Source organism: Phyllostomus hastatus, unplaced genomic scaffold, assembly GCF_019186645.2.
Source record: "Phyllostomus hastatus isolate PE091 unplaced genomic scaffold, TTU_PhHast_1.1 phas_scaffold_501, whole genome shotgun sequence".
NCBI classification, from domain to species: domain Eukaryota; kingdom Metazoa; phylum Chordata; class Mammalia; order Chiroptera; family Phyllostomidae; genus Phyllostomus; species Phyllostomus hastatus.
Genome location: NW_025334033.1, coordinates 68,624,787 through 68,648,695, shown reverse-complemented (window position 1 = coordinate 68,648,695; position 23,909 = coordinate 68,624,787). Strand labels below are relative to the sequence as shown.

At 60.2% G+C, this 23,909-nt stretch overlaps 1 protein-coding gene across 7 annotated transcripts in view; it reads left to right on the top strand.

The window, feature by feature from the left end:
* The window catches only part of BCL11B (BAF chromatin remodeling complex subunit BCL11B), a 96,478-nt gene that overhangs the window by 24,500 nt on the left and 48,069 nt on the right, over positions 1-23,909 (top strand). For 4 of the 7 annotated variants that reach the window (XM_045823313.1, XM_045823318.1, XM_045823314.1 and 1 more), the window contains one exon: positions 16,878-17,093. The exons of 2 other annotated variants lie outside the window; for them this stretch is intronic. In XM_045823313.1, coding sequence (XP_045679269.1) covers positions 16,878-17,093 — 216 coding nt within the window. The remainder of the gene's footprint in view (positions 1-16,877; positions 17,094-23,909) is intronic. One more of the 7 variants, XM_045823315.1, reaches the window with a different exon arrangement.

The following is a 23,909-nucleotide window of genomic DNA, read 5'->3' as shown; positions in this document are numbered from 1 at the left end:
CAGAATCTGGACCCAGCCTGGCGCCAGCGCTGCTAGGTGGCGGCCAGGGAGCTCAGGGGCAGGATGTCCGGCCTCCCTTATGGAGCCCGGGGAGCAGCTCTGCATGGCGGCCTGCTGTGGGTGTGGGGCTCAGGGCGCAGGGCCCAGGGTGGCGAGGCCTCTAGGCCTTGTATTCTCTCAGTGAGTTTCCTTGGGTCCCTCCGGGCTGGCCTGCTTTTGATGTGGAAGGAAGGAGGGGCTGTGCCGGCAGGGAGTAGGGGTGAGGGGAGGAGGGGGGTGAGAGGGGGCAGCCTGGGCGGGAGAGGGGAGACCCTTGCTGAGAGGCAGGTCTGGGAAAGCCGCTGCCCGCTGCCGCTCAGACAGCGCGGAGACGGGGGCTCTGGGGGGCTCTGGGCTGCTCTGGGCGGGAAAGAGCAGCCACACGGCCCCTCCTGGTGGGCAGAGGGCTGCAGCCGTGCGGGTGGGCCACAGAGGCAGTGGGAGCCGCCTGGCCCGGGGCCGCAGTGTGTGCTTGGGGCTGTTGACCCCCGGGGCCGAGTCCTGGGCCGGCTTCCGGAGCCTTTGGGCTGCAGGTGTGGACACAGCAGCCTTGGACAGGCAGATGGATGGAGACTCCAAGGTGCAAACAGGTGGGTGGGGCAGCGCCCACCCGAGATGAACCCACAATGCGGAGTCCTCGGCCTGCACCCCTAGGGCTGGACTGCCGTGGTGCTCGAGCGAGGGCAGCTGTCGGACCCCTCTGTGTCCAGAAAACACGGTGCCGCGTTCCTGACCTTGGGGGGCCAAGGGATCCCTGAACGCAGGGCAGAAAGCCCTGGCTTTGTCTCAAAGGCTTTTGGGGGCAGAGTATGGCATCTGGAGAGCCTACCACCCCCTAAACGGGATCCTAGGGGGGTCCTCCCTTGGGGCTGGGGGCCTGTCCAGTGCTCAGTGGGTTGTCTGAGTCTTCCTCTCCTTTAAGGAGAGACAGGACAGACCTTCGATGACCCCTTCCCGCCCCAGCAGCTGGCTGAATCGGCTGAGGTTGGTAGACCCCACAAAACCGAGTTCTTCAAGGAAGCCAAGTAGATTCTTTCCCTCTCCCACCGAGAGTTCAAAGCCCGCCAATTAAGCAACCTAAACAGTGTGGTCTTCTCCCTGCATCACTGACATCACTGGCTTGTAAAACTTTCCCTGAGAAGGAGAAGAAGTCTGTAATTTTCCTGACCTGGCCTTTGCTTTGGAGAGAAGGGGAAAGAGAGAACCATTTCCAGAAACAAGCGGGCAAACAAGGGGCATCCAGTGTCGCGGCCCCGCGGTCCCCAGCGCCGCGGTCCAGGACACGAAAAGCCACGTGCTGTGGAGACTCCAGACGGAGAGGCTGCCGCCGGCCTTGGGGCCTGGGTTGGCTCCTTCTAGGACTAGCAGGCTGGGGGGAGGGGCGGTGGACACCAACCTCCCTCCAGCTCGCAGCCTGACCCTGTCCTCCCGCTCCCACGAAACCACCTGCCTCACCGCTGCTGCAATTTCCCCGAGGGCTCCGGCGGTTGCAGCTTGCAAGACTCGTTTTGCCCCCGTCCGGATCTCCAGCGACCCCTCCCCCCGCCTGGCCCCCTCTACCTCCCTCGACCTTGCCCACCTCCTGCAAATTATCCCTTCCCCCCGCGGGAGGGGGCGGGGACAGAGCTCCTCCTGCCTTGCGGGCGGGAGACTTCAGGCTCCGCCCCCTGGGGGGTGCTCTAAGGTTGGGGTCCATTAGTCTCCCTTCACTAAGTAAGTCCAAGTCCAGGCGCACGATGGCCTTTTCTGAGGCGGGTGGAGCCGAGCTCCGGCGGGGGCTCAGGGTCGGCCCGCACGCAGCTCGCGGACCCTGCACGGGGAAGCGGCAGCCACTCTGGCAACGTAATGGTTGCGCCGGTCCGTGCTGCTGCCCGCCGGGTACCACCCGGGCCTTTGGGCGCGCCTGCCCGGCGCGGGGCAGCCGGCCTCGCCCGCCTGTGCCCCGGCCGCGAGGCTTTACGACCAGCAGCCACCTCCTTCCGGCTCCCCCGGCCCGGCCCGCCGCGCACGTTGATTGTGCCTTCCTGGGGCGGGAGGGCCGAGGGGGCTCCAGGTCCATGCATAATTCGGGGGCTTAATGGGCCAGCTGCCGGAGCGGGGCGGTGAGGGGCGGGCGGGGGCGCAGCTGACCCTGGCCGCGTCTGGCCTCTCCGGGAAGGCGCGCTCCTTTCTTCCTCCGGTGACAGCTCCCCTCCCCCTCTCGGCCGGGGTCCGAGGAAGGCGGGGGGCTGGCGAGTCGTAGGGTAAGCCTAGGGGAGGGGGCGTCCGTCGTGCTTCCGTGCAACTTTTGCTTTGAGGGGCAGGAGGCGTGCAGTGAATCGGACCCGCCCCAGGACCCAGCTCCCGAAGAAGCCGGGTGGGGAGCTGGAATGCAGGTTTCCTGGGAGCGCTCTGCTGCCCCTGAGTCTTTTTTTCCCTGAGTCCGGTCCCCTGGCGGCCCCCGCCCCGCTGCGGCCCGCGAGCTCGCCCCTGGCCCCGGGCCAGCCCCCTTCCCTGGCAGCGGGCGGAGATGGATGGAGGCGGAGACCCAAGGTCAAGGGCGGGGAGCCCGCCGTCCTGGGGCCCCTTTGTGCGCGCGGGGCCGCCCCTCCTCCACCCGCCGCCCTCTCCTCGGCTCGTGGGCGCGCACCCGGGCTAATGACGGCCTCAGGCCTGGGGAATGGCATCTCAGTGTCCTGAAAACCTGCCAGTGGCCCGCTCCCCGAAACTGCCGCGCGGGAGAGGGGCGGGGCTCCTTGCTGGGGTAGAGTTTCTGAGTCCTGGGGGCCCTGGGATCCCCCTTTCTCTTGCTGCCAAAGCACGGAAGGGTCCTCCCAGCTCACGTTGGCCCGACAGAGCCCGGCAGGTCTCAGGATCCAGGCGAGGCCCGGTTGGAACGAGCCTCAGAGATTTCCTTGTGCATCTAGTGTCCCTTGGGGCAACAGTCCAGTCCAGTCCAGAACGGGCTGTTTTGGAGTTCTCTCCACACTCCCTGCCTGTGGGAGAGGGAGCCCACTTTTCTAGAGGGAATTCCTGGGGCTGGGATTTTAAAACACTCAAGAACAAAAGTGTTTTCCCAATCGTGTGGGAATGGAACCCTCCACTTGAGTGGGATACAAAGCCTCGTGGAATTACAGGAAATTAATGTGGTCCTGCCTCCAGGCCCCCCTTCTTTTACAATGCTCTCCCTCCAGGAGAATTTGTATGCTAATGGTCATGTCGCTAAGAGTCTCTATTTTTGCCTCTTAAAAATTGGCCTCCAATTGTTTAAAGCACTGCAGCCCTTTACAGACCCACAAAAGCAGGGGCTGGACGCCCAGTGGATTTACCACAAAGCTCTGAAGGAAATGTTCAAACATTTCCCCAAAGCTGTTACTCTGGAAATAAAACTGTGTGCTGTTCGGCTGGAGGAGATTAAAGTTTACCTTCAGTGTGACAGCTCTTCTGGGCTGGAATTGGGACCATGTCTCTCGTTTTCATTATTCAGAAATTGGCTGCAACAAGAGTCAAGGTAATTTAAAAAAAAATATGCATGTACATATCTATCTGTGATTTGGGCCGACCAGATCATCACAGGGTGCTGCACCTTCTGTGTTCTCAGAAATGCAGTATTTTGTAATGGATGCCTTCGTGGCATTTCAAGTAAGAGTTGATCTTTAAAAAAAAAAACCAACAACAACAAAAAAACAACTCCCATTGAGTGAACCCGAACCTCGAGCAGCCTGCTTTTCTGTTGGAGGACTCTGAAGGTATTTGTCAATTTACTTTTCTGAAAGGCCCTGCGGAAAAGGTAACACATTCAGCACTTGGAAACTCGAAAAGCTGCTGGCACTCCCGGGCAGGAAGGTTTTCATATCTGCCTGAACTTGCTGGTGGGTGCCTCAGCCGTCCGTTCCCAGCAGCTCCAACAAGACAGAATCTGCCTTTGAGTGTCTGTGAGGACGGGCAGAGATCACAATCCAGCCGTCAGCACGGCCCGAGACTGAAAAGGCAGATGCTCGTGTGTGATTAATATTTACGTTACCGGATCCCTTTGGAGAAAGGGAGAGAAAACACTGGTCGTGTGAGTGTGCGAGGTGCCCTGTCCTAGGTCCCCGAAGTTCCCTGCTGTGGAAGGATGTCCGTTTTAGGGTTTTGGGAAACAAGGTGTGTTGGTGGGGTAATTGTTTATGTTTGGCCTGGAAGACAGGTAACCTGTGGTTGGCTGACTTAACGGCTATTACACAGGGGAGGAGGAGGAGGAGGCCTGAGACTTAGCTGTTTTCTTTCTCTTGATGATTCATCCGTGATAAAAATTACTGGTGATTTCTCTCTCTAGTTTTAGGTTAAGGCTGGGGGCAGAGTGGTGGGGGCCCCCTCCCCGCTTTTCTTGCTCCTGGAGAGGCACACCCCTTTGTGTCCCTGGGGGCAGGGTGGGCTGCCCTGGGGTGTGCTGTCCTGTGCTGTGACAAGTCCGCAGGGTACAGGTGACTTGCCTGGCTTTTGTTCGGGAGCCGTGTGCAGGAGATTTGCTTGGGAGTGGGGGATGTTGTCAGCTGGATTGTGTTGAAATAAATACCAGCGGCGTTGGTCGTCAGAGGGATCCCAGCCAGGAGGGCCTCCTCTGGAGGTGTGGGTAAGCATCCTCAGTGTTGTTGCCTTCAGAAATCTAGATGTCTTTATGGGATTCTCTAGAAGTGTGGCCTCTCAGAGCCCCGGGGACACCTTCGATCAGAATTTGTTGTTGCTGGGCCACGAGGGAGGGGCCCCCTCAGGGCTGAAGCACCGATTCCACATGTGGGCACGCACCGCCAGTCTCAAAGATGTCTGCTCCCGCACGGCCCAGGGCAGACCGGCTCGTAGATTCCTCGTCTGCCCAATGGGGATGTCCAGTCCGGGACACCCCTGCCGCCATCCAGGCGTGAGAACACGCCTTTCCCTAGGAGTGGAGTGACTGCTGATTCCAAAGACACAGAGTGGACTGTCATTGTTCAGTCCCCAGGGCGGGGTGACTGGTTTGTGAAGGACCAGGAATCACATGCTACATGTGTAGCGTGTCATGGTCAAGGTAAGGGGAAAAATTAGGGGATGGGGGGCGTGTAAGGGGGAGTCCTTGAATTTTCAATTTAGTGACCTAACACCAATAGGAAACCTGACTGTCCCATTCCCATTCACTTCAGGGGACTGCACCCCGGCGTCTTGCGTGGGGACCCCCATGGGATTCAGAAAGCTAACACAGCCTGGGTTTGCTGTTGCCCTGGAGCTGACTACACCAGAAAAGGTGTCTTTCCTGACATTTGGTGTCCGGCTCCAGAAAGACAGGACTTGGGCTGCGGGCACGCAGCAGACTTGGGTTAGGGAGGAATGCATACAGCAGGCAGCCTTTAAGTGCAGAGTCTTGCTTGTTGCAGGTGAGGAAGCAGCTTGGTACAGACCAGTGAGAAACCCCTTTGCTGCCACCTCTCGAAGCGAGCGGAAATGGGCATTTGTGCCCACAGAGCAAGCGCACAGCTGGCTGCTCTGAACCGGCCCCTTCGCTGGGAGAGTGAGAGGCCCCCAGTGCCCTGCTGGGGCCCCCCCGTCTTACTTGTGGTGGTTGTTTTCCTTTCGAAGAGGCTTGGGTTCTGTTTTCCCAGCAAATGCTGAGTGACCCGAATTGGAGTTTCAACAGGAATCCCGCTGGCAGGGCCCCCGAACCTGTGGTTTAGGCTCGCCACTTAGGACACACACATGCCTGCTCTGTGCATTTGGTTGGCTCACCCACCACAAGGCCAAGACCTCGGGCTTGAGTTTTGGGGTGGCAGTGGGGGAGTGTGGCCCTCTGCCTTTCCCCCAGGTGACCTGTGGGAGCCCTTGTTCCCCAGGATCAGAGCTGGAGTTGAGGGAGGGGTTGGCGAGACAGACCCCCATGGCCTTTGCTGGTGCAGGCTCGGAGCCAGAGGCTGGCTGGTGTTCCGTAATTGGATACAGATCTCAGTCAGTTCCGTGTGGGCATGCCGGGGTGGGCAGGGAGGGCAGACAGAGTCCTTCCTCTCCCCCAGGTCCAGTCTCAGAAGCTTGGCCCACCCCCCACAACCCCCGCCCCACCTGAGGGGCCCTGTGCCTGTCCCGGCCCCCGGCCCACACGGTTTGCAAAAAAGGGAAGGGAGGTGGGCGACAGGATCGCGCAGCGCCCATGTAAACACTGTTTGTATGAACTGGGTCTTCTCTCTTTTGTTAGTGGCAGCTCGTTAATTAACCAGCAGATTAGCGCTGCCTTCTTTGACACAGGCACACATTCGGGGGCAGAAGACTCTTGTTCTCCTAAAACTCCGGATGGAGCTGCTGCTCGGGAAGTCCTGGCCGTCCCTCCGCCTCTTCTCCAGGTGCCCGTGGTCCTCCCCGCTGCCCCTTCCCCTCCCCCCGCTCCCCAGCCGTCCCCTTCACCCGAGTGGGCGCCTCGTTGCGTGGAGGACAGACGCGCTCAGCACAGCTAAATAAATCATGTTTATGCTTGGCGTTCCTGGTAGTGAAGAATCTGTTGGCTGTTTTTACTTCCTTATTTCTCAGCATTTGCTTCCTACCTGTTTTTGAGCTCATGCCCAGAAATAGTAGTTTTGTCAAATGAGGGTATAATGCCAGCCAGCCTCTCTTGCTGCCAAGGAAGCTGCTGGATTTTGCAAAACAGAGTGACGTTTCTTCAGTGACACTGATGTTCCCCCCACCCCACCCCACCTCAAAGAAATTAGGATGTAGAATAAGGTTATGAAAATGCACACAGGGAAGAAAAAAAAATATCCCCGCCTCCCAGTCACCCCCAAGGCACAGGGACCGGTGGCGGGGGAGCGGGTCTGGAGACAGGTCTCACTTCTGTCTGCTGGCGGCAGCTCCAGGGCAGGGGGCGGCCGGCAGATCAGATCTGGAGATGGGGCTGCCTCTGCCTCGGCCGAGAGCTGACTCAGGCAGGGTCCTTCCTCTCAGGCCCAGGCCTCCTTTTCTCTGCCGCTTTGGCTGATGTGGTGCCAAGATTCGCCCCCCCCCCTTATTTCTGGTCAGTTTTGTGTCTGTTTAATTTCCGAGGAGGCCTCCTGAAACCGTGCGTGCGTGCCGGGTTCTTGCTCTGAGGTTACAGTCGGAGTGGAGCGTGGTCCCCGCCGGGGCTTGGAGCGCGCCGGGATCCGGCTCCGCGCGCATTGTTTGTGTAAAGAAAGCCGGGGAGGCGTCCCCACTGCTGCCTCTTTCTCCACCACGTCGTTTTGGGGTGCCTGAAAAGTCCCTGTCACGATGGGGTGCCGGGCAGAGAGTTGCAGCCCGAGAGAGCCTGCAGGCTAAGATTTATTTTTGGTAGGGAAGAAGTATTTATTTATTCCTTTACCTTCATTGTTTACGCTATTAACAGACGTCCCCATTTTCCTCCCCTTTGCCCACCTTGCCCCCCACCCCTTCCCTCGCCACCCCCTCCCTTCCCTCTGGCCGTCACCACCCTGTTGCCTGTGTCTATGGGTTATGCATATATGTTCCTTGGCTAATCCCTTCATAAAAATTTTTTTAATGGTTTCAAAAGCAAATAAATGCCAGGAGGCGAGGCTTATCTGGAGTCTTTGCAAAGGCTTCTGGAGTGAATTCAGTCTGAGGTCCGGCACATCTGTTTCAGAGACAGCCAAGGGGAAAAAAAAAATGACAGCCAACTCAAAGTCAGCGTGCTGTGATCCCCCCAGTTTCTAAGGGGACTGTTCTGCAGCAGAAATGCCGTTTCCACAGAGGACCCCGCTCCCGGTTTCTGTAATCACATTAAATAGCGGTATGAACCTCAGCTGCACGTAAACCTCCGTGGCGGCGGCGGCGGCGGCGGGAGCGTGGCTAGGCGGGATCGTGAGGAGCAGCGGTACTCCAGTTCACGTGCTAACCATCTTTATTAGATTAATCCCTCGAAGTGTTAATTTTTACAAATTTTGTGGCGCACGCGCTGGACGCCACCGTCGGTGCGTTAGGAGATGGAAATGGGTTTCACACCAGAAAATAAAGCAGGAAGGGACCTGTCAGGCTGCTCCCTGAGAGGAAGGTTTGTGATGTCAGGCGTCAAATGCTACCTGTGCTGAAAGGCAGGCTGACAATGTGTACGTTAAATGCCATCTGCATACAGAAAACTCGGTTGAGGGAACGACTTTGTTGGAAGTAATTACAGGCCTGTCCCGTGCTTTCGTGACATTTCAGGCTTGGCTTGGACACGTAAAGAGGCCGTAGAAAAAATTTTGTTCTTATGGGATGCAAAGCATTGAACTTCGGTAGTCTATGTGTCTGTTAGTAAAAGGTAAAAAGAAATGAAAAGGAAAAAATAAAGAATGAACAACAAAACCCAGGAGAGAGTTGGACTTTTACAAAAAAATTTATTATAGTAGGGGAGACCAATTGCCTGTAACTCTCGTAACTACGACTAAAAACCAAAACTGCATTTAAACTACAGCAGGGTCCTCTCTCCTGCCACTGATGTCTTTTTCTTCCTTTTTCTGGAACCCGCCTTCTTCCACTAACCACGTGGACCTTTTATTCCACCTACAAAAGGGAGGGCCCTAGGGGTTGCCGGTTCCCTTCCTGCCCAGGTACAACTTGACGGTCTGATGCTAAAAAAAGGGGGTGATGCCGACAGCCCTGACATCCCTCACTCCCCCTGCACCTGGGATTGCACCCCTTTTTCCTGGCTGCTCCCAGCCTGCGTCATCACAGTTACCTCCTTGCTGGGCACCCCATTCCTTGGAGTGGTTTTTCTTGGCCGGGCTGCGCTATTTTCATTCGGAGCGCTCCCGGATTCCCCGAGTTCAGACTTCCTCCTCCCGTGCGCCAGGTGGCTGAGCCAGAGCAGCGGCGGGGTCTGTGGGGACCACCGCTTCCTGAGCCCGCCCGCGTGTCAGCGTGATGTCTGAGGGGCCCCGATTTTCCACCAGTGTCTGTAGTCAGCGCGTGCAGGTGGTCGGTTGGTCGGTCCTCGGGTGTCAGGCACCGTGGGTGCTGCTGGGGAGGAAAAACGTGCGGTTGGATGCAGCGATCTCCTGTTGTATTTTGCTCATGTGACATGTGACTTCAGTCTTGACTAGGCCCCCCCTCAGCATGCACGTGTACACACACACACACACACACACACACAACACACACACAGAGCCACACACACAGAGCTACGGGGACATGGGACCGTGTCTGAGGGACGCCTGGCCGAGCTGGTCAGGGGAGTCTGGCCGTGACATGCCATCGGAAAGGGGCCACCGGTTCCTGACCCCAGGCCCCCAGCTCTTCACGCCTGGAACCCGAGTGGCTCATCTGGCTTCTTGTTCCAGCTGATGGGCTGCGCCGAGGGTCCAGGGGCGTGTCGTGAGCGTTCGAGGGGGGCGGCGTTGGTGGGTCCTGACGCACCCTGGGAGAAAACTGCCGGAGGAGCTCGGACGACGTGTTTTAGGGCGGGAGCTGCTGCAGGTGGAGGCAGGCCAGAAGGCCTGACTCAGGGAGAAGGGGCAGTTCCTCTGCTAGGTGTCGGCCTGCCGTTTTTGCTGGTGCCACGTAGAGACTCTGTCACCTCCAGCGTGTCCTCGGCCCCTGTCGACTCCTGGGGATGCGAGCAGACACTGCACGTCCACTTTGCTGATAGATGTGTGTGTGTCTGTGTGCACCTGCATATGCGTGATCTCTGTGTAGTAGGTGTGTAGGCCCACAGTTTCCTAACTAACGCGACACATGGTTTCACCTTCTGTTGTCCCCCCGGCCGGCCGGTTCTCGGATCAGGGACCCCAGTGCCTCGGGCCCTGCCTGCTGAGAGCGCCCCAGGGGACTCACGTCTGTTTCCTGCGTGGGTCCCGAAGCTGGGGCGCGCAGGCCTCAGCTCCCGGCTGGGGCCCGAGGCTTCTGCCGTGTGTTCCGGCAGCTCAGAGCGCTGCAGGGATTTCCCCGGGTGCCCAGCACCGGAGCGGCGTGGAAGCTTCCTGTTTTCCCCGTGGGTGCCCGCTGCGGGGGTCGGACTGGGCGGCTCCCTGCGTCGTGCGCAGAGGACGGTTGGGACACACCCTCCGTCCGCGGCGGGGCCTGCAGTGCCCTCTGCTACCCCCCTCACCCCGGGAAGGACCACCACCGGAGGGCTGGGCATTTGTGACGTAAGCTCACCGGTCCCTGGCTCGGGGCGCAGTAAGGGCACCTGCTGCCCCAGAGTAGCCCAGCGGCCCCCAGCGGCTTGCTTCTTGAGGAAGCTGGGGTTGGCAGCCTCTTGGACCTGGGGAAGGGCTTAACCAAGCTTGCTTCTAGTCGCCAGACGCAGCTGCTGGGGACGACGTTCCCTTCCCGGCCCTGGCGGAGGGGAAAACAGGTTTTGGTGGTGGTGTTGGGGGCACGGTCGTTGTGGGGCCTCGCCTCTCCCTTTCCCGGGGTGCATTACATGTGCCGTGTGCCGGGGAGCAGAAACAGTTGAGGCGGTGATTCACCAGCGCTGACAGATCTCCGCGTGCAGGAGGGAGGGGCCCGGAGGAGGGCAGGCAGGCCTGGGCTGCTGCGAGGGCTGTGCCTTTGGCTTCCTCTCGGTGGCCAGGCCTTCTGGAGGAGGCTGGCCCTGGGCGATGCCCCGTGGTCCACACAGGGCTGTGGGCGGCCCGTGGGGCCTCCGGACGGTCAGTGTGGAAGCCCAGAGATGTTCTTGGGGGCCCCTGGCAAGCCCACCTCTCCCTGCCCCTCCCTCCGTGCCCCCACCTGGAGTGGCCCTGTGGAAGCCCAGCCAGACCCAGCCGGTGAGCATGCGCACCAGCTCCCTCGCCTGCCTCAGAAGCCCGGCTCCCGGCCACCAGGAAGGGCTGTGTTGTCAGCAGGCAGTCTCGGCAAAGGCTGTGGATTCGAACTGCGTTTCCACGTCTCCTCTGTCTTCAGACACAGCTGTGCAAGCTCTGTGGGGCCCCACGGCTCCTTCCTGTTGATCCTCTTCTAAAGGACACTGACTCATGCACCCCCAAACCCCAGCCCATGGCAGCCAGGGCCCCAGAGACGGGTGATGGGCACCCGACTTAGAAAAGAGAATTTGGGGGTGGGGAGTGGAACTTGGGGAGCCCCACCTCCCCACAGAGGACTTCTGGGTCCCCCAAGCACGCTGGTGCTGCCAGCTGTGCCGTGGGCACGGCACTTACCCTCTGGGCTCGCAGGTTACACGTGACTTTCCGTGTTCACCAAGATGCTTGCTTGCATTCCCTTTCTGCTTTACTGTTCTGTATATTTTTTATAGTGAAATAAAAACAAGTTCCCGTTTTTGCTGGCTCCCAGACCTTGGTAGTTAAACACTAAGAAAAAGCCCTGAAATAATACCTGTGGATTGAAGGAATTTATTTTTTGAGTACCCCCCCCACACACACACATAGGACCCCTGTAGCTCTGAAATTGAGTAACAAAGAAGGTGCTTTAGAATCCTCTGTTCCCGCTGTCTTAGCCACACCCCTCTCTACCTGCCCCCGCCCCTCCCCCCCCAGCCCCCCCCCCCAAATGTTGGGTCAGGGCTGGGACCTGTCTGGTGAGTACCTAGGCTGTCTCATTTAAGGTGGCACTCCACTTCTTTCGAATAGGAAATTGCCAAAATGGATGTCACCGGCTGCTAATTAGACGCATTTTAACTGCGGGGTCGTTTTACCAGTTCAGACCGGGGCTGTGCGCCTCCGCGGGGAGCGTGCTGGAGCTGTTAAAACAGGAGCCTTCGGCCCTCGCAGACAGCGAGTGGAGCCGGCGGCTGGCGGAGATGCTTTCCCTGGGTGGCAGCTGGTCCCCACGTGGCCGGCCCTGCGAGGGCCAGGCCGGACCCCACACGGACGTCTGAGACCTTTCAGCGTCTCGGTGTGTTTTGACCGGGGCTCTAGTCCAGAGGAGGCACCGAGCCCTCCAGATTGGGGTCCCCCAAATCACACCCCTCCCCACGAAGGGGTCACCGTCCGTCACCCCTGCACCCCCCAGAAGCAACAAACGACAGGCCGGCCCTGAGTTTTTAAGCCGGAGCGGGCTCCCTTCCCTCTTCTCTCTCCAGCAAACCGGAAAAAGAGCCCCGATTTCCCGTTAGGTGGGGGGAGGTGGGCTGGAATCAGGATAATGGTCCTTAAATGCGAGCGATGCCTTTGACTTCCTGTGATCTCTCTCTCTCCCCCTCTCTCCCCGCCCCTAGCCCCTTAACACTGAGCATTTTCATCATCCTTAAGACCAAGTAGCTGGCAAAATATTTAAGCGATCTGAAAGAAATGTTTTTATTTGCCCACGTGCGAATTGGGTTATCTGCCTATCCTGTTTATGAAATTTGGGGCTGCCTTTGCTGCAGTCTGTTCGCCTCTCGAATCTTTCCCGGCCCCCATTTCCATATTTCTGCGTGCATGTTCTTTGTTAATCACTTGGCAAGCGCTTATTTGAATATTAAAAATTTCTTTAATCATCAAAGGCAGGAGCACAGCCTCATGAATATTCATATTTTCCCCCTCCTCATTACCCTGCAGTAAAAGCCAAACAGCCATCAATCGCCCTCATTACAGGCTCTGGCGTTTTGATTGGCTGCTGGCTGCCCAGAGCTTTTTATTTTTTTTATTTTTCCCCTTCTCCTATGAGCTGTCTTGTACCTGCCAACAACCAAAAAAAAAAAAAAATCAACAATGCAAGAATAAATTTCTCCGGTTGAAAAACAACTTTGCAAACTTGTCAAACAGTCCTGGTGGCTTGCCGCTGCCAGAGTGGCCACCAGCCCAACCTGCACCCCTAAAAAAAAATAAAGATGCAGGGAAAAGTGGGGGGGGCAGAAAAATTAAATAAATAAATAAAGAGGGAGAAACTTGAGCCTCGGCGATGAATATTTGTCAAGAGAGTTGACGTAAGTTTCATTTGCATAATGACTTTGTACTTCTGCATTAATAAAATTTGCATATGAAGCCATGTTAATTACTCCTGATCATGCTTTTTGCATTCATGCATAGTAATTTTCTCCGACTTGTGAGAATTAATGTCTTGGCGTGGGGGGAGGGGGGCTCGGGGATTGTCAGGTTTTCTTGCCAGTGGCCTCGCTCACAGGCGCTGGCTCCCTGTCTGTCTGTCGCCCTCCTGGATCTATGACTCATTTTTGCACTATCAGTAGGAGTTCTTGGCTTTAAAAAAATGTATCAATTGAAAGGCACCGGTAGGGAGAAAAATATACATCTGCACGGAGTATTCCAGCGCCGCTTTCCTGGCTGGGAGACTGTAACCCTCCCACGTGGGAGGGGACGCCCGAGGAGTCTGCGCTGGGAAAGAATCCCATCCCTCTGAAACCCAGGCTGGGGCTGTGCCAGGCGAGTTTTTGTGTCTGCCCGCCGGGGGGTGTGGGCGTGTTCGCTGGGGAAGTGCGCATGTGTGAGGAGTGGAGCCGGACCATCTGCAGGGCCCTCTGGAAGGGAACCGGGGTACAGACCCCCTCGGAAGGGATGCAGCGAAAATAGGACCTTACACCCTCACTGGGAGCTCAGGAAACATTCCGGGGGAGGTCTGGTGCTTGGGCTTTTTTGTACCTCGCTGTACGGGGGTGCTCAGGGGGAGATTCTGACCCTATGAGCAGCGTGGTGCTGGACATCCAGCCTCAGTTTCCTTACTTGTGAGGCGGGGGTGGGGGTCGTATCACCGACCTCCTAGGAAGGCTGCTGGGCTTAAACCAGGCGATACATGTATTCATTGTCTGTTTCTTTTTCCCTGACGAAAGTGAACTTCCATGGTAAGGAATCCAGCCAGCCAGGGGTTTACTCTTAAGCCACCTGGATCCCGGTAAAGCTGGAATGGCGTCTTGCGGTCCCCCGGCCGCATACCGCCACGCTCGTGCGTCTGTTCCCGTTTCAGAGGGAACCCGCCCAGAGAAAGTGTTTTCTGCAGGAATGCCCCGCAGGGTATGCATGCTTCATAGGGTGCCTTTCCGTGGGGGGGGAGGTAGGGAAAGTTCTAGAATGGAGAACACATGAGTGATGTGGTGAGTGTTGACTAGAAGCCTGGCTCTGGCCAGGCGTGTCCTGACCTCCCTTTGAAGCCAAGGCTCTGAGAAGGCGACGGTACCCTGGGTCACGGGGCCAGGAAGCGGCAGAGGAGAAATTCACACCCAGGCCTCTGACTCCGGGGGGAGCGGGGGGGGGGGGCCCCCCGCATCTGAGCTCCCAGCTTCCTCTGCGCCTGTCAGGCTCTCCCCACGGGGCCGCAGGCGCCCTGCCGAGTGTTCTGGGTTCCCTGGCTGCACTTTGCAAGGCCGACACCCCTCCCCTGAGGGGGAGCAGGGGCTGGGAGGCGGCCTGGGACAGGTGCTGAGGCCAGGGGCAGTCCTCACCTTGACCTTTAAAAAAACATCTCGATAAGGTTCACCGAACATATGATTCACCACTTCAGCTGTTTCAAGGTGTCCAGGCAGTGGTTCTGGGCACATTCACGGTGCTGGGCCGCCACCACCACTCTCCAATGCCAGAGCCTTGTCACCGCAGAAGAAACCCGCCCCCCCCACCCCCCGCCCCCCGGCCCAGGAGCCTTCTCAGTGCCCGCCCCTCCCTGCCCCTGCTCCGGCTCCGTCTGTCTCTGTGCACGGGCCTGCTCCGGACTCTTCCTACACATGCAGTCCTGCAGTAGGTGGCTTCTTGTAAATTCAGCACCTTGGACTTGGGTACTGGCTTCAGAAGAGGATTTCTGGAGTTCCAGAAGGTTCTGAAGCTGTTCCAGCCCAGAACCCCCCTCTGGACACCCCCGAGGGCCCCCTACGGGCAGTTTAGGAGTGGAAGCCCCTCAATCTTGCGGGCCCCTCCCCTGCCTCCACGGAGCCGGCCCCTGGAGCAGTGTCCTGGTGGGCTTCCGCAAGGTGAGAATTCCTAACGAGGTGTGGAAGCCCCTCCAGGGGTGCCCAGCCCCACCCCTCCCTGAACTGGAGGTGACTCTGCCTCCACAGATTCTGGCTTGAGCCCAGCCTCTCCAGAGGAGGGGGTGCTGCTGGACCTGCCCTGTGGCTCCTCCGACCTCGGAGACACAGGTTCTGCTCGATTCTGGCGTGGCCAGTGTCACCAGGCCCGGGGAGGGGCGCCTTTTGGTTTTCTCAGCCCTGGTACCTGTTGGTGGCTGGGTTGTGGCCTTACCCAGAATCTGGGAGTCCACCTGGACTTGCTCTGCTGCCACCTCTGATGGCTCCACTGAGCCCACAGACCCCCAGGCCCCCCTTGGTCACCCAGGGCCCTCCCTCTCAGGTTCCTGGGGTGCTCTGGTCACTCCACCCGGCTGCAGCTTCAGGTGGGAAGCAAGGCACATGCAGGCTTTGGAGACACAACTGGGTTCAAGTTCCACACCTCCCTGAGCCTCAGCCTCCCCACTGTGGAAAGGGGATGATCCGCCGTGCTGAGCGGGCCAGCTGCAATAGGCATTCTGCACAGTCACGGAAGATCCAGAGCCTTCCGTGGTCTGTAAGCAAGGCCTCCGTAGTGGACAGGGTCAAATGTGCAGTGTCCAGGGGGTTTCAGGTGGGGACTGGCCAGGGCAAACTTCCGGGAGGAGACAGGTGACGCTGGCCTCAAGTGCTGACCTTTCTCGGGGGCCTGCCTTCCATCTGGGGCACTGCTTTCTGCTCAGCTTCTGTGGCTGGACCTGCTCATGGGGTCCTTGGCCACATCCTTCCTGGGCCTTCGGTTCAGAAACATCTCAGGTCCTGGGCTTCGCCTAGTAGGAGGTCGCCCCAATGCCCCTAGTCCTGGGTCACCGAGGAAGAACCCCGGTTCTGAAGCCAGGCAGCCAGGGTTTGGGGGGCTGGCTGCGGGTGCACTGGTGCGCTGGTGCACTGGTGTGCGCAGCTTCCTGCCGCCGCGTCGTCAGTTTCCTGGCCTGGGCAATGGGTATGGGAAGCCCCACCCCGTGGCACAGTGGGTGGGGCTCACCCAAGGCGGACATGTGACTCCTGGCCCACAGTGGGTTCGCAGTGGCTCCTCTGGACGGGGGACCCCACGTGGGGCCGTGGGTCGGGCGGGCGCCCCACCCCCTTCAGGCCCGCGTGGGGCGCTGAGCGGCGTCGGGCGGCCTCCCTGGCAGCGCCGGCCCAGGGCCCAGCTGCCCGTGCTCTTGTTGATGTTTTCTTTTTGTCTCTCTGATGCTTCCCTGCTCAATTATTTACCCAGGGAATTTGGGCTTCTTCACTTGTGGTTTTGGCAAGGGCTTCACACAAATGTTTTGCCCTGGTGGTCTCTTAGCCGTTTAAGATAAACGGTCAAATCAAATGCAGGCTGTGCCGGGGAGCCGAGGCCAGGCAGGCCCCCAGCCCCGCGCCGCGGCCGTCAGACTGGGGGGAGGCATGAGGAGGGGTGCCGGGCAGTGCCTGAGGTTTTAGGGGGGGCGCCCGAAACCTTCCGACAGGCCTGGGGCCTGGGCTGCCGAGGAGGACCGCGGGCAGGAGAGAGGCACCGGCTGGCCCTTCGCCAGGCTGGAGGGTAACCAGGGCCCCGGTGCTCCGAAGCCGGCCGGAGGTGTCCCAGGCCTGTGCAAATAGCCCATCCGCACAGAGCAAACAGTGGTGTCCAAGAGTGTCCTGGAGGGGGGTGGCCTCCAGATTTTTGGGGACAGATGCCCGAGTGGAGCCTGCTCCACAACCCTTCAGAAGCCCCCCCCAGGGGGGCCCCTACCTGGGAGTGGGCCCCCTGACCGCTCCCTGCATCAGGCCCCCCGGGATGGGAGTCCGGCCCCAAGACAGCCCAACCTGGCAGCTGTGGAAGTGGCATCCCTCAGGCCCCTGCCTGTGCCCCGGTGGTCTTCCCTGTGGGGCCTGGCACCCCAGAGGGGCGGCCTGCAGCCCTCTGCCCCGGGCCCCTGTGCCGCACGCACCCTGAGCCCCGAGTTCCGTGCAGGGCCCGACTGACCAGACTTTTCTATTGTTTTTTCTCCAGGGCCGTGCAGGCCTGCCCAGCTGCCAGCGACGGCCCCCATAGCTGCCTCCTCCTCCCACCCTCACACATCCGTGATCACCTCACCTCTGCGCGCCCTGGGCGCTCTGCCGCCCTGCTTCCCCCTGCCCTGCTGCAGCGCGCGCCCGGTCTCGGGTGACGGGACTCAGGGTGAGGGGCACACGGAGGCTCCTTTTGGATGTCAGTGTCAGTTGTCAGGTAACAGACGCCGCGGTGGGCGGGGCGGGCTCCCGGGGGTGGCGGGGCAAGGTGGGGACTCAGGGGGCCGTGCAGCCCCTGCCCCGGAAGGCACTTCTCGGGGGGGGGCGCCAGGGGAAGCGGTGAAGGGTGCCAACGGAACTGCGCACCAGTGTCCTGGTCCCCACGGGTCGGGAGGTCCCCCCACGCCTCCACCCATTCTGAGCGTCTCCCAGAAGGAGCACCCCCCGCCCCCATCCTCCAAATTCCATCTCTTTGGGCTGTTTAGCTCAAGCTTAATTGGATAACGCTGAACATCTGAGGTTTTCTTCTGCCACCCGCCCCCCCACCAGACACGCCAGAAGATCCCGTGGTTGTCTGTGTGCATTGCTGAGCCGTCCCGTGCGCGGAGTTTCTTCTTTGTGACAATGTGTTGCCCATTAACTCTGAGGAAACAAAGTCACTCGGAAGGGCCTTTCGGGGGGCGGGCGTGAGACCTCGTGGGGTGTGCTGGGGGCTCGGGGCAGGGCCACGTGTTTCCCGAGGGGCTGATCACCCACCGTGTGCCTGGACGCCGGCTGGCGTGGCTGCCCATTTTACAGATGGGCACCCGGGGGTAGTGAGGCGACTCAACCTGTCCACCATCAATTACGTCCTCCCCCCACTCTGTCCCCAAATAGAACCCAAACCCCTGCTCCGGCCGGGAGCCCGTGGGACTCGTGGGCAGGGACCTCCCCTTCCGGCCTCTCCCGCCCAGGTTCTCAGCGTGGCCCGCTTGGTGCGGAGCGCATCCAGGCCCCCGCGAGGCCCGGGTGCTGACACGCCCTGGGCGGTGGTGAGCACCTGTGGCCTGGTGGCCGGGCAGGGGCCGCGTGAGGAGAGGGTGGGTACAGAGTGACGGCCCCCTGCAGGACGTCTTTTGACTTGGGCGGTGAAAGGAAAATGCTTTTTGATGATGGCACAGGGTCTGGGTGTAGCTGCAGCTCCTCCGGGGGAGGGTCCCTGTGGAGCCACAGCTCTGCCGAGGGCCGCGGGCAGTCCCGGCTCCGGGGTCCAGCGCTCGCAGGGCCTTGCTGCTCCTGGGGCAGCCTGCAGCCTTCAGCACGCTCCTGCGACCGAAGGCGACGTCACAGGTCCTGGGCTCACGCTTTGCGTGCACGAAGCAAAGATGACATCACATGGAGGGGTGTTGCAGAGCAGCAGGCCGGCCTGGCGTCCAGGGGGCCGAGGGCGCCTGCCCAGGCTCCGCGGGTCCGTGCGGTGATCCCTGCGTGCGGGGCGCCAGGGGCTGCCCGGTCTGGGCGGCTGCCCCGCTCTCCGGCTTCCTGTAATTAGTGCTGCAGCCCCACGTGGAGGGGTGCGCTCTCCTAGATCTGCCCAAGTGTTTATGGCTGGGCTCGGTCAAGTTCTGCGGCACAGAAACACGATCCCCCTGGCGCTCGGGGAGTGGCTTAACCCTCTGCTGGCGCTGGCTCTGCCTGGAAGCCGCTGCGCCGTGCAGGGGCTGTCCCTCCCCCATGTTGCGGATGGGGAGGTCAAGGCGCGGGCGGGGCGAGTGGCTGGACTGAGGTTGGGGACCCGGAATTTCTCATCAGGACGCCTCCTGACAAGGCCGCCCCTCCCACTGGGGCACGCGCCTCGGCCTCTGTCCAGGGGACGTTCCTCACACACCCGTGCCCAGCCACAGTGCCACCCACTTCCCTAGAGGGAGTGTGTATTGAGGGCCTACTGTGTGCTGCCTGTGCTTGGCGTTTTGTGTACCTCCTTGAGTTTAATCCTCACGGCCGTCTTAGGAGGGAGTTCACTCCCTACTTCACAGAGGAGAGAATGAGGCCCAGAGACTTTGAGGTCTCAGAACTCCATTCATTCATGCATTCATTCATTCATTCATTCATTCACTCATTCCTTCCCTCACTCATTCCCTCACTCATTCATTCACTCATTCACTCATTCATCACTCACTAATTCATTCATTCATTCATTCACTTATTCCTTCCCTCCCTCACTCACTCATTCACTCACTCACTCATTCACTCACTCATTCACTCATTCATTCACTCATTCATTCACTCACTCACTCACTCATTCACTCACTCACTCATTCACTCACTCACTCATTCACTCACTCACTCACTCACTCACTCATTCACTCACTCACTCACTCACTCACTCACCCATTCCTCCAGGACAAGCTGCTTCCTGGGCACCGAATTTGCAGACACTGCAACGGAGGCAGAGTTGGGCACACGGGCCCCTGCCCCGCTGCAGCCTGGTGGTGGCGGGAGGATCGGGGAGGGGGATGTGCACACCGTGAGGAGGACCCTTCGAGGGGTCAGAGGCGGGATTTGGTCCTGGGCTGCTCACCCAGCACCTGTTTCCTCTCTGACGTTGGCTCCTCTGGCTCGGAGGAGGCCTTTCTGGGCGCCCCGACTCGGCTCTGCAGCGCTCACGGCCCGAGAGCGGACCCCGAACCTGTTGGCAGGGTGGGGGTGTCTGCGCCTGGGGCCCCTGGAACCGCTCGTTCCGACCCAGCGCTCGGCCTCTGGCGCGCCCCACCGGTCCCCAGCACCGTCCCCTCGTCACGGGGTCCCCATTCCCCAGCCTGCATCAGGTCGTGCCCCCGTATCTTCCGATCGGTTTTAGTTCCGGAAACGCCCTGTTCCAGTGGTTTCGGTCCCTTGGTGGCTTCTGTCCCTGGCCCTGGACTCTCTCTGCTTAAGCGCGCTCAGTGCCTGTTTAATCAGTGGCCGGAGCGGGGTCCTCGCGTCCCCAGGAACCGGCGAGGAGGAAGCAGGCTTGGGTCCGGCTGGGAACTGCTGCTCCTGCTGTGTCTTGCTCCTCTCCGGGTCAGGACGCACCGGACCTGTCCCTTCAGATTAACACGGAAAACCCCGCGTCGCGGCGTCTGGGTCACGTTAACTGCATGCCGGGAACGCGCTCGTGGTGGTTCATAGGAGGATGTGACTTCGGCGGGGGAGGAGACCACACAGGTGTGTGTGCTGTGCGCCTCTCGGGCCGGCGGCACCCCAAACGGCCCCGCCTCCCGGGGCCCCGACCCCGACCTCCTGCCCACGGTCACGGCGGGAGAGGGCACTTCTCCGAGCCCTGCGCACCTGTTGCCCTTTGGGTCTGCTGAGATAACGGGCGGCCGAGCCCAGGCGCTCCTGGCCAAGGACGTTTCTTCCTGAGAAACTCCACGCAGGCGCTTCCCCAGGCCGCCTGCGGCCTCGAGGGGTTCGGGCTGTGGTCCTGGCCCTTCCTCTGCCTGGCTGGTGACCTTGAACAAGTCCTCTCCGCCTCTCTGGGCCTCGGTTTCCCCGTCTGTGAGAATATACGCATGTAACATACACACACACACGTACACATCTAGGTCTGTGATATGTATGTACACTTGAAAACGAGCCTCCTTGTATCGATCCCGAAGGGAAGCACAGCGGCCTGTTTCGAGGGCGGAGTTCCCGCGGCAGGGTGGGCGCGGGGCTTGGCTCGAGTCCCCAGGGCAGGGTTGGGGTGTGCAGAGGAGAGTTCGAAAACCCCTGGGCTTGGGCCCGAACCTGTCTCGGTTCTGAGGCTTCTGCGACCCAGAGCTGACATCCGCGCGCACCGGCCTCTGAGATAAAGTCTGCGGTGCCCTGTACAGAGCCGTGTGGCCTTGGGCAAGTCATTTCCCTCCCTCTGCCTCAGTGACCCCACCTGTAACCTAGAGGTCGCGCTCGTTGATGCTTCTGGGGATGGCGTGGAGGATCGAACGCGGTCCCGTGCCCAGTGCCGGGAACAGCGCCCCACGCTGAGCCCTGTAGACATCGCGACTCGTGCGGGACTGGCCCGGGGCTCACAGCTTCTCAGGGTCCGTGCGGGCTCTTACTTCAAGCTGGAGGAGGCCGGGTTTCCGTTCTGAAAGGCGTCGACCCTCTTGTCCGGCTCTGAGCCTGCTCCAGCATCGGGAGGGAGAAGAGGACTCAGGAGGCATGCCTGCGTGCCGAAAAGCTGCGAACAGTCATCAGCCCCGTTGATTCATACGCGAGCTCGGTGAAGTTCAGGGTCTCACGCAGGCACACACAGGACCTGCCTGCCTGAGCTGGGGGAAGGGGACGAGTTCGGGTTTAATAGGAGGAGTCGGTTGCCGTCGTGAGTACCCGCTGCAACCACAGGGCCGCCCTGTAAAGTTAAATTCCATTTACTTTTCTACTGGAAGTGTGCTTGCTGTGTTATTTAACCAGGCTGGGGTTTCTTGGCTTGGGCTAAGGGGACAATAAAGATAAAAGAATACCTGTAAGTAAATAGTAGGGTTCGACCGTAGAATCTATCGTTTTCTCCTCCTTCAATTATATCCCAGTGTTCGTCTTGTGTCGGTTTTTATAACCGGGGCCGTCCAGTGGGACGCCGTGGAGCAGACCACCCCGGCTGTGGAAGCTTGGTGCAATTAATACAGTCTGTCTGGAAAGTGGCCTTATTTCTGGAAGTTTTATGTTAATGATATGGTCTGTGCTTTGCACATTTCATACCAGCACAAGAAGCAAGCTGCAGTTTCGTTCTGGACTGGGTTTGATTAGCGCCGGAGGATCGGGGGGGCGGGGGGGGGAGCCGAGGGGCGCTGCGGGCCGGGCCGGGCCGGGCCGGGCTAGCAGCGCCCGCCACGCCCCCGCCGGTGCAGGGGCTCGGTGCTGCCCAGGGGTGCAGAGGCGCCCCGGTGGGGCGTGAGCGCCTCGTGGAGACTCTGGAGGAAGGGGTGAGTACGGGGCGAAGAGGACGAGAAGCGAGTGCGGGGGAGCGCACGTGGACTGTGGCAGCGCCCGGCGGGGGCGGGTGGGAGACACGCTCGTGCGCCTCCCCGCGTGAAGGCGTGTCTGTGGTTGGGTTGTGCCGGGCCCACTGGGGCCCAGGTCCACGGGGATTGGCCCACTGGAGAGAAAGGCTCTCGGGGGAGTTATTAAAAATTTAGAGTCATCTGCATGCCTTGGGAGGTCTGCATCACCAAAGGGGCCGGGGCCCCAGCAGATGCCACCCAGTGGGAGTTCTGCGCACCAGCCCCTGGGTTCTGCTCCCGTGTCTGACGGCTTCTGGGACCACGCCACCCTGCACCACCTGCCTTTAGGACCCGTAGCCCGAGAGAGCGCCGGGGGTCGCCGTGCAGAGCCGCCAGGCCCCGGGGTGCAGGGAGCCATTTCTCCAGGCTGGCGGAGGTGGCCCGGGGCTTCAGGGTGCGGGGGAACTCCAGAGAAGTCTCCCATCCTACCGAGCCTGGAAGCCACATCTCCGGCAGCAGCCACCCGCGGGGGCTGAAGTGGCTGGGCGGGAGAGGGGGTGGTGGGGGAGGAGTCGACGCCGCGCAGCGGGGAGGGGGCAGGGGCACCTACCCGCGTGACTGTCCTTCCATAAAAAGGGTCCCAGCAAGCCCAGACGAGACCCGCAGCCAAGCCAGACCCCACCCCACTCTGCGAGCCGCTCTGGAGGCAGAGCGAAATCAAAGAATTCTGTTCAAATTCATACAAGATGTTGCTGTTTTTTCTGCTCTGACAGGAGAGGCATTTGGAAGTGCAGTTTCTTTCTTTTTTTTTTTTCCTTTTTTTTTTTTATAGCTGTCTTAAAAAGGAGTTTGGCTGTTTAGCACAGCTGGCGCTCATTACATTATGCACTGGCAATAAAATAGCATGTGTAATTAATTTTTAATGCAGCCTGGGTGCAGCACTTTAAGGCAGTGAGTGGATGGGAATAACCAGCACTGGCCACCGGCACCAGAGGTCTCGGCGTGAGGCCGCCACGTCCTGCCACTCTGAAGGCCATGGGCACGCGGCGGGGGCAGCCGGTGCCCTGCGTGTGCAGCCGCGTGGCCCGGGGCCGGCTGCACCTCGGAGGCCTGAAGGCTCGAGTAAGCTTTAATGAGCCTGGGACCTGGGGTCCCCGAGGGATCATCTCACCCAGCCCCTTCATTATCTAGATGGGGAAACTGAGGCATAGAGCGGGGATGAGGCCGCGAGACCTGTGGCCAAACTGACCGGGAGCGCGTGCTCAGGCTCTGCCCGCGCGACCGCACTGCCCCACTGGAGTTCGCATGGAAGCCTGGACGAGGAAACTCGTCGTCTCGCTGGGGCCACGTGAAATGTGCACAGGGACCGGGCAGCAGTCCCCACGGTTAGCCTCTGGGACCCCCCGTTTCGCCGTCTGCAGTGGGAACGCACCTCCCAGCATCCTCGGCGTGAGCCGTGCTGCGGTCGCGCTGCCGCCCCATCTCTCCTCGGGGCTCTGCTGCCCGGGCCCCCGTCTGAACCGAGATGTCACTGTGGGCACGTCAGCGGGAGAGCCGCAGGCACAGCGGGGCACTCCAGAGATGGGGCCGTGCTTGGCTCCCGTTCTCAGGGGCCCGGGGTGTGACTGTGACCTTGGCCAGCCTCTTCCTGTCTTCAGGCCCCAGTGTCCTCACCTGTGACATGAGGACGCTGGCACTCCCTGCTGAGCACCCCGGCACCGGAGGGTCCGCGGATGGTTCCCCCAGCTGGGGGTGGCAGCAGCTGGTCCCTGCACGCACGCACCCACGCACGTGGGGTGGCAGAGGCAAAGGGCAGTGTGAGGGCAGCAGCGGAGAGGGAGCTGCTGCTGAAGAGCCTTGAGCATGGCGGCCTTGGCCGCCATCTCTGTGAAGGTCTCTTGCCAGGAGGTTTCCCTAGCATGAGCGGAAGGGGAGGAAGGCCCGGTGCCGTCACCGCTGCCGTGACTCGCTGCCGTGTTCTAAAGGGCCTGCTCTGTGCCAGCAGCATCCTAGGCCCCTCACGCACCTTGTCAGGCACCTCATATCCTCATAACACCCCTAAGCAGAGGTAGCCCCCCCCCCCCCGCCTT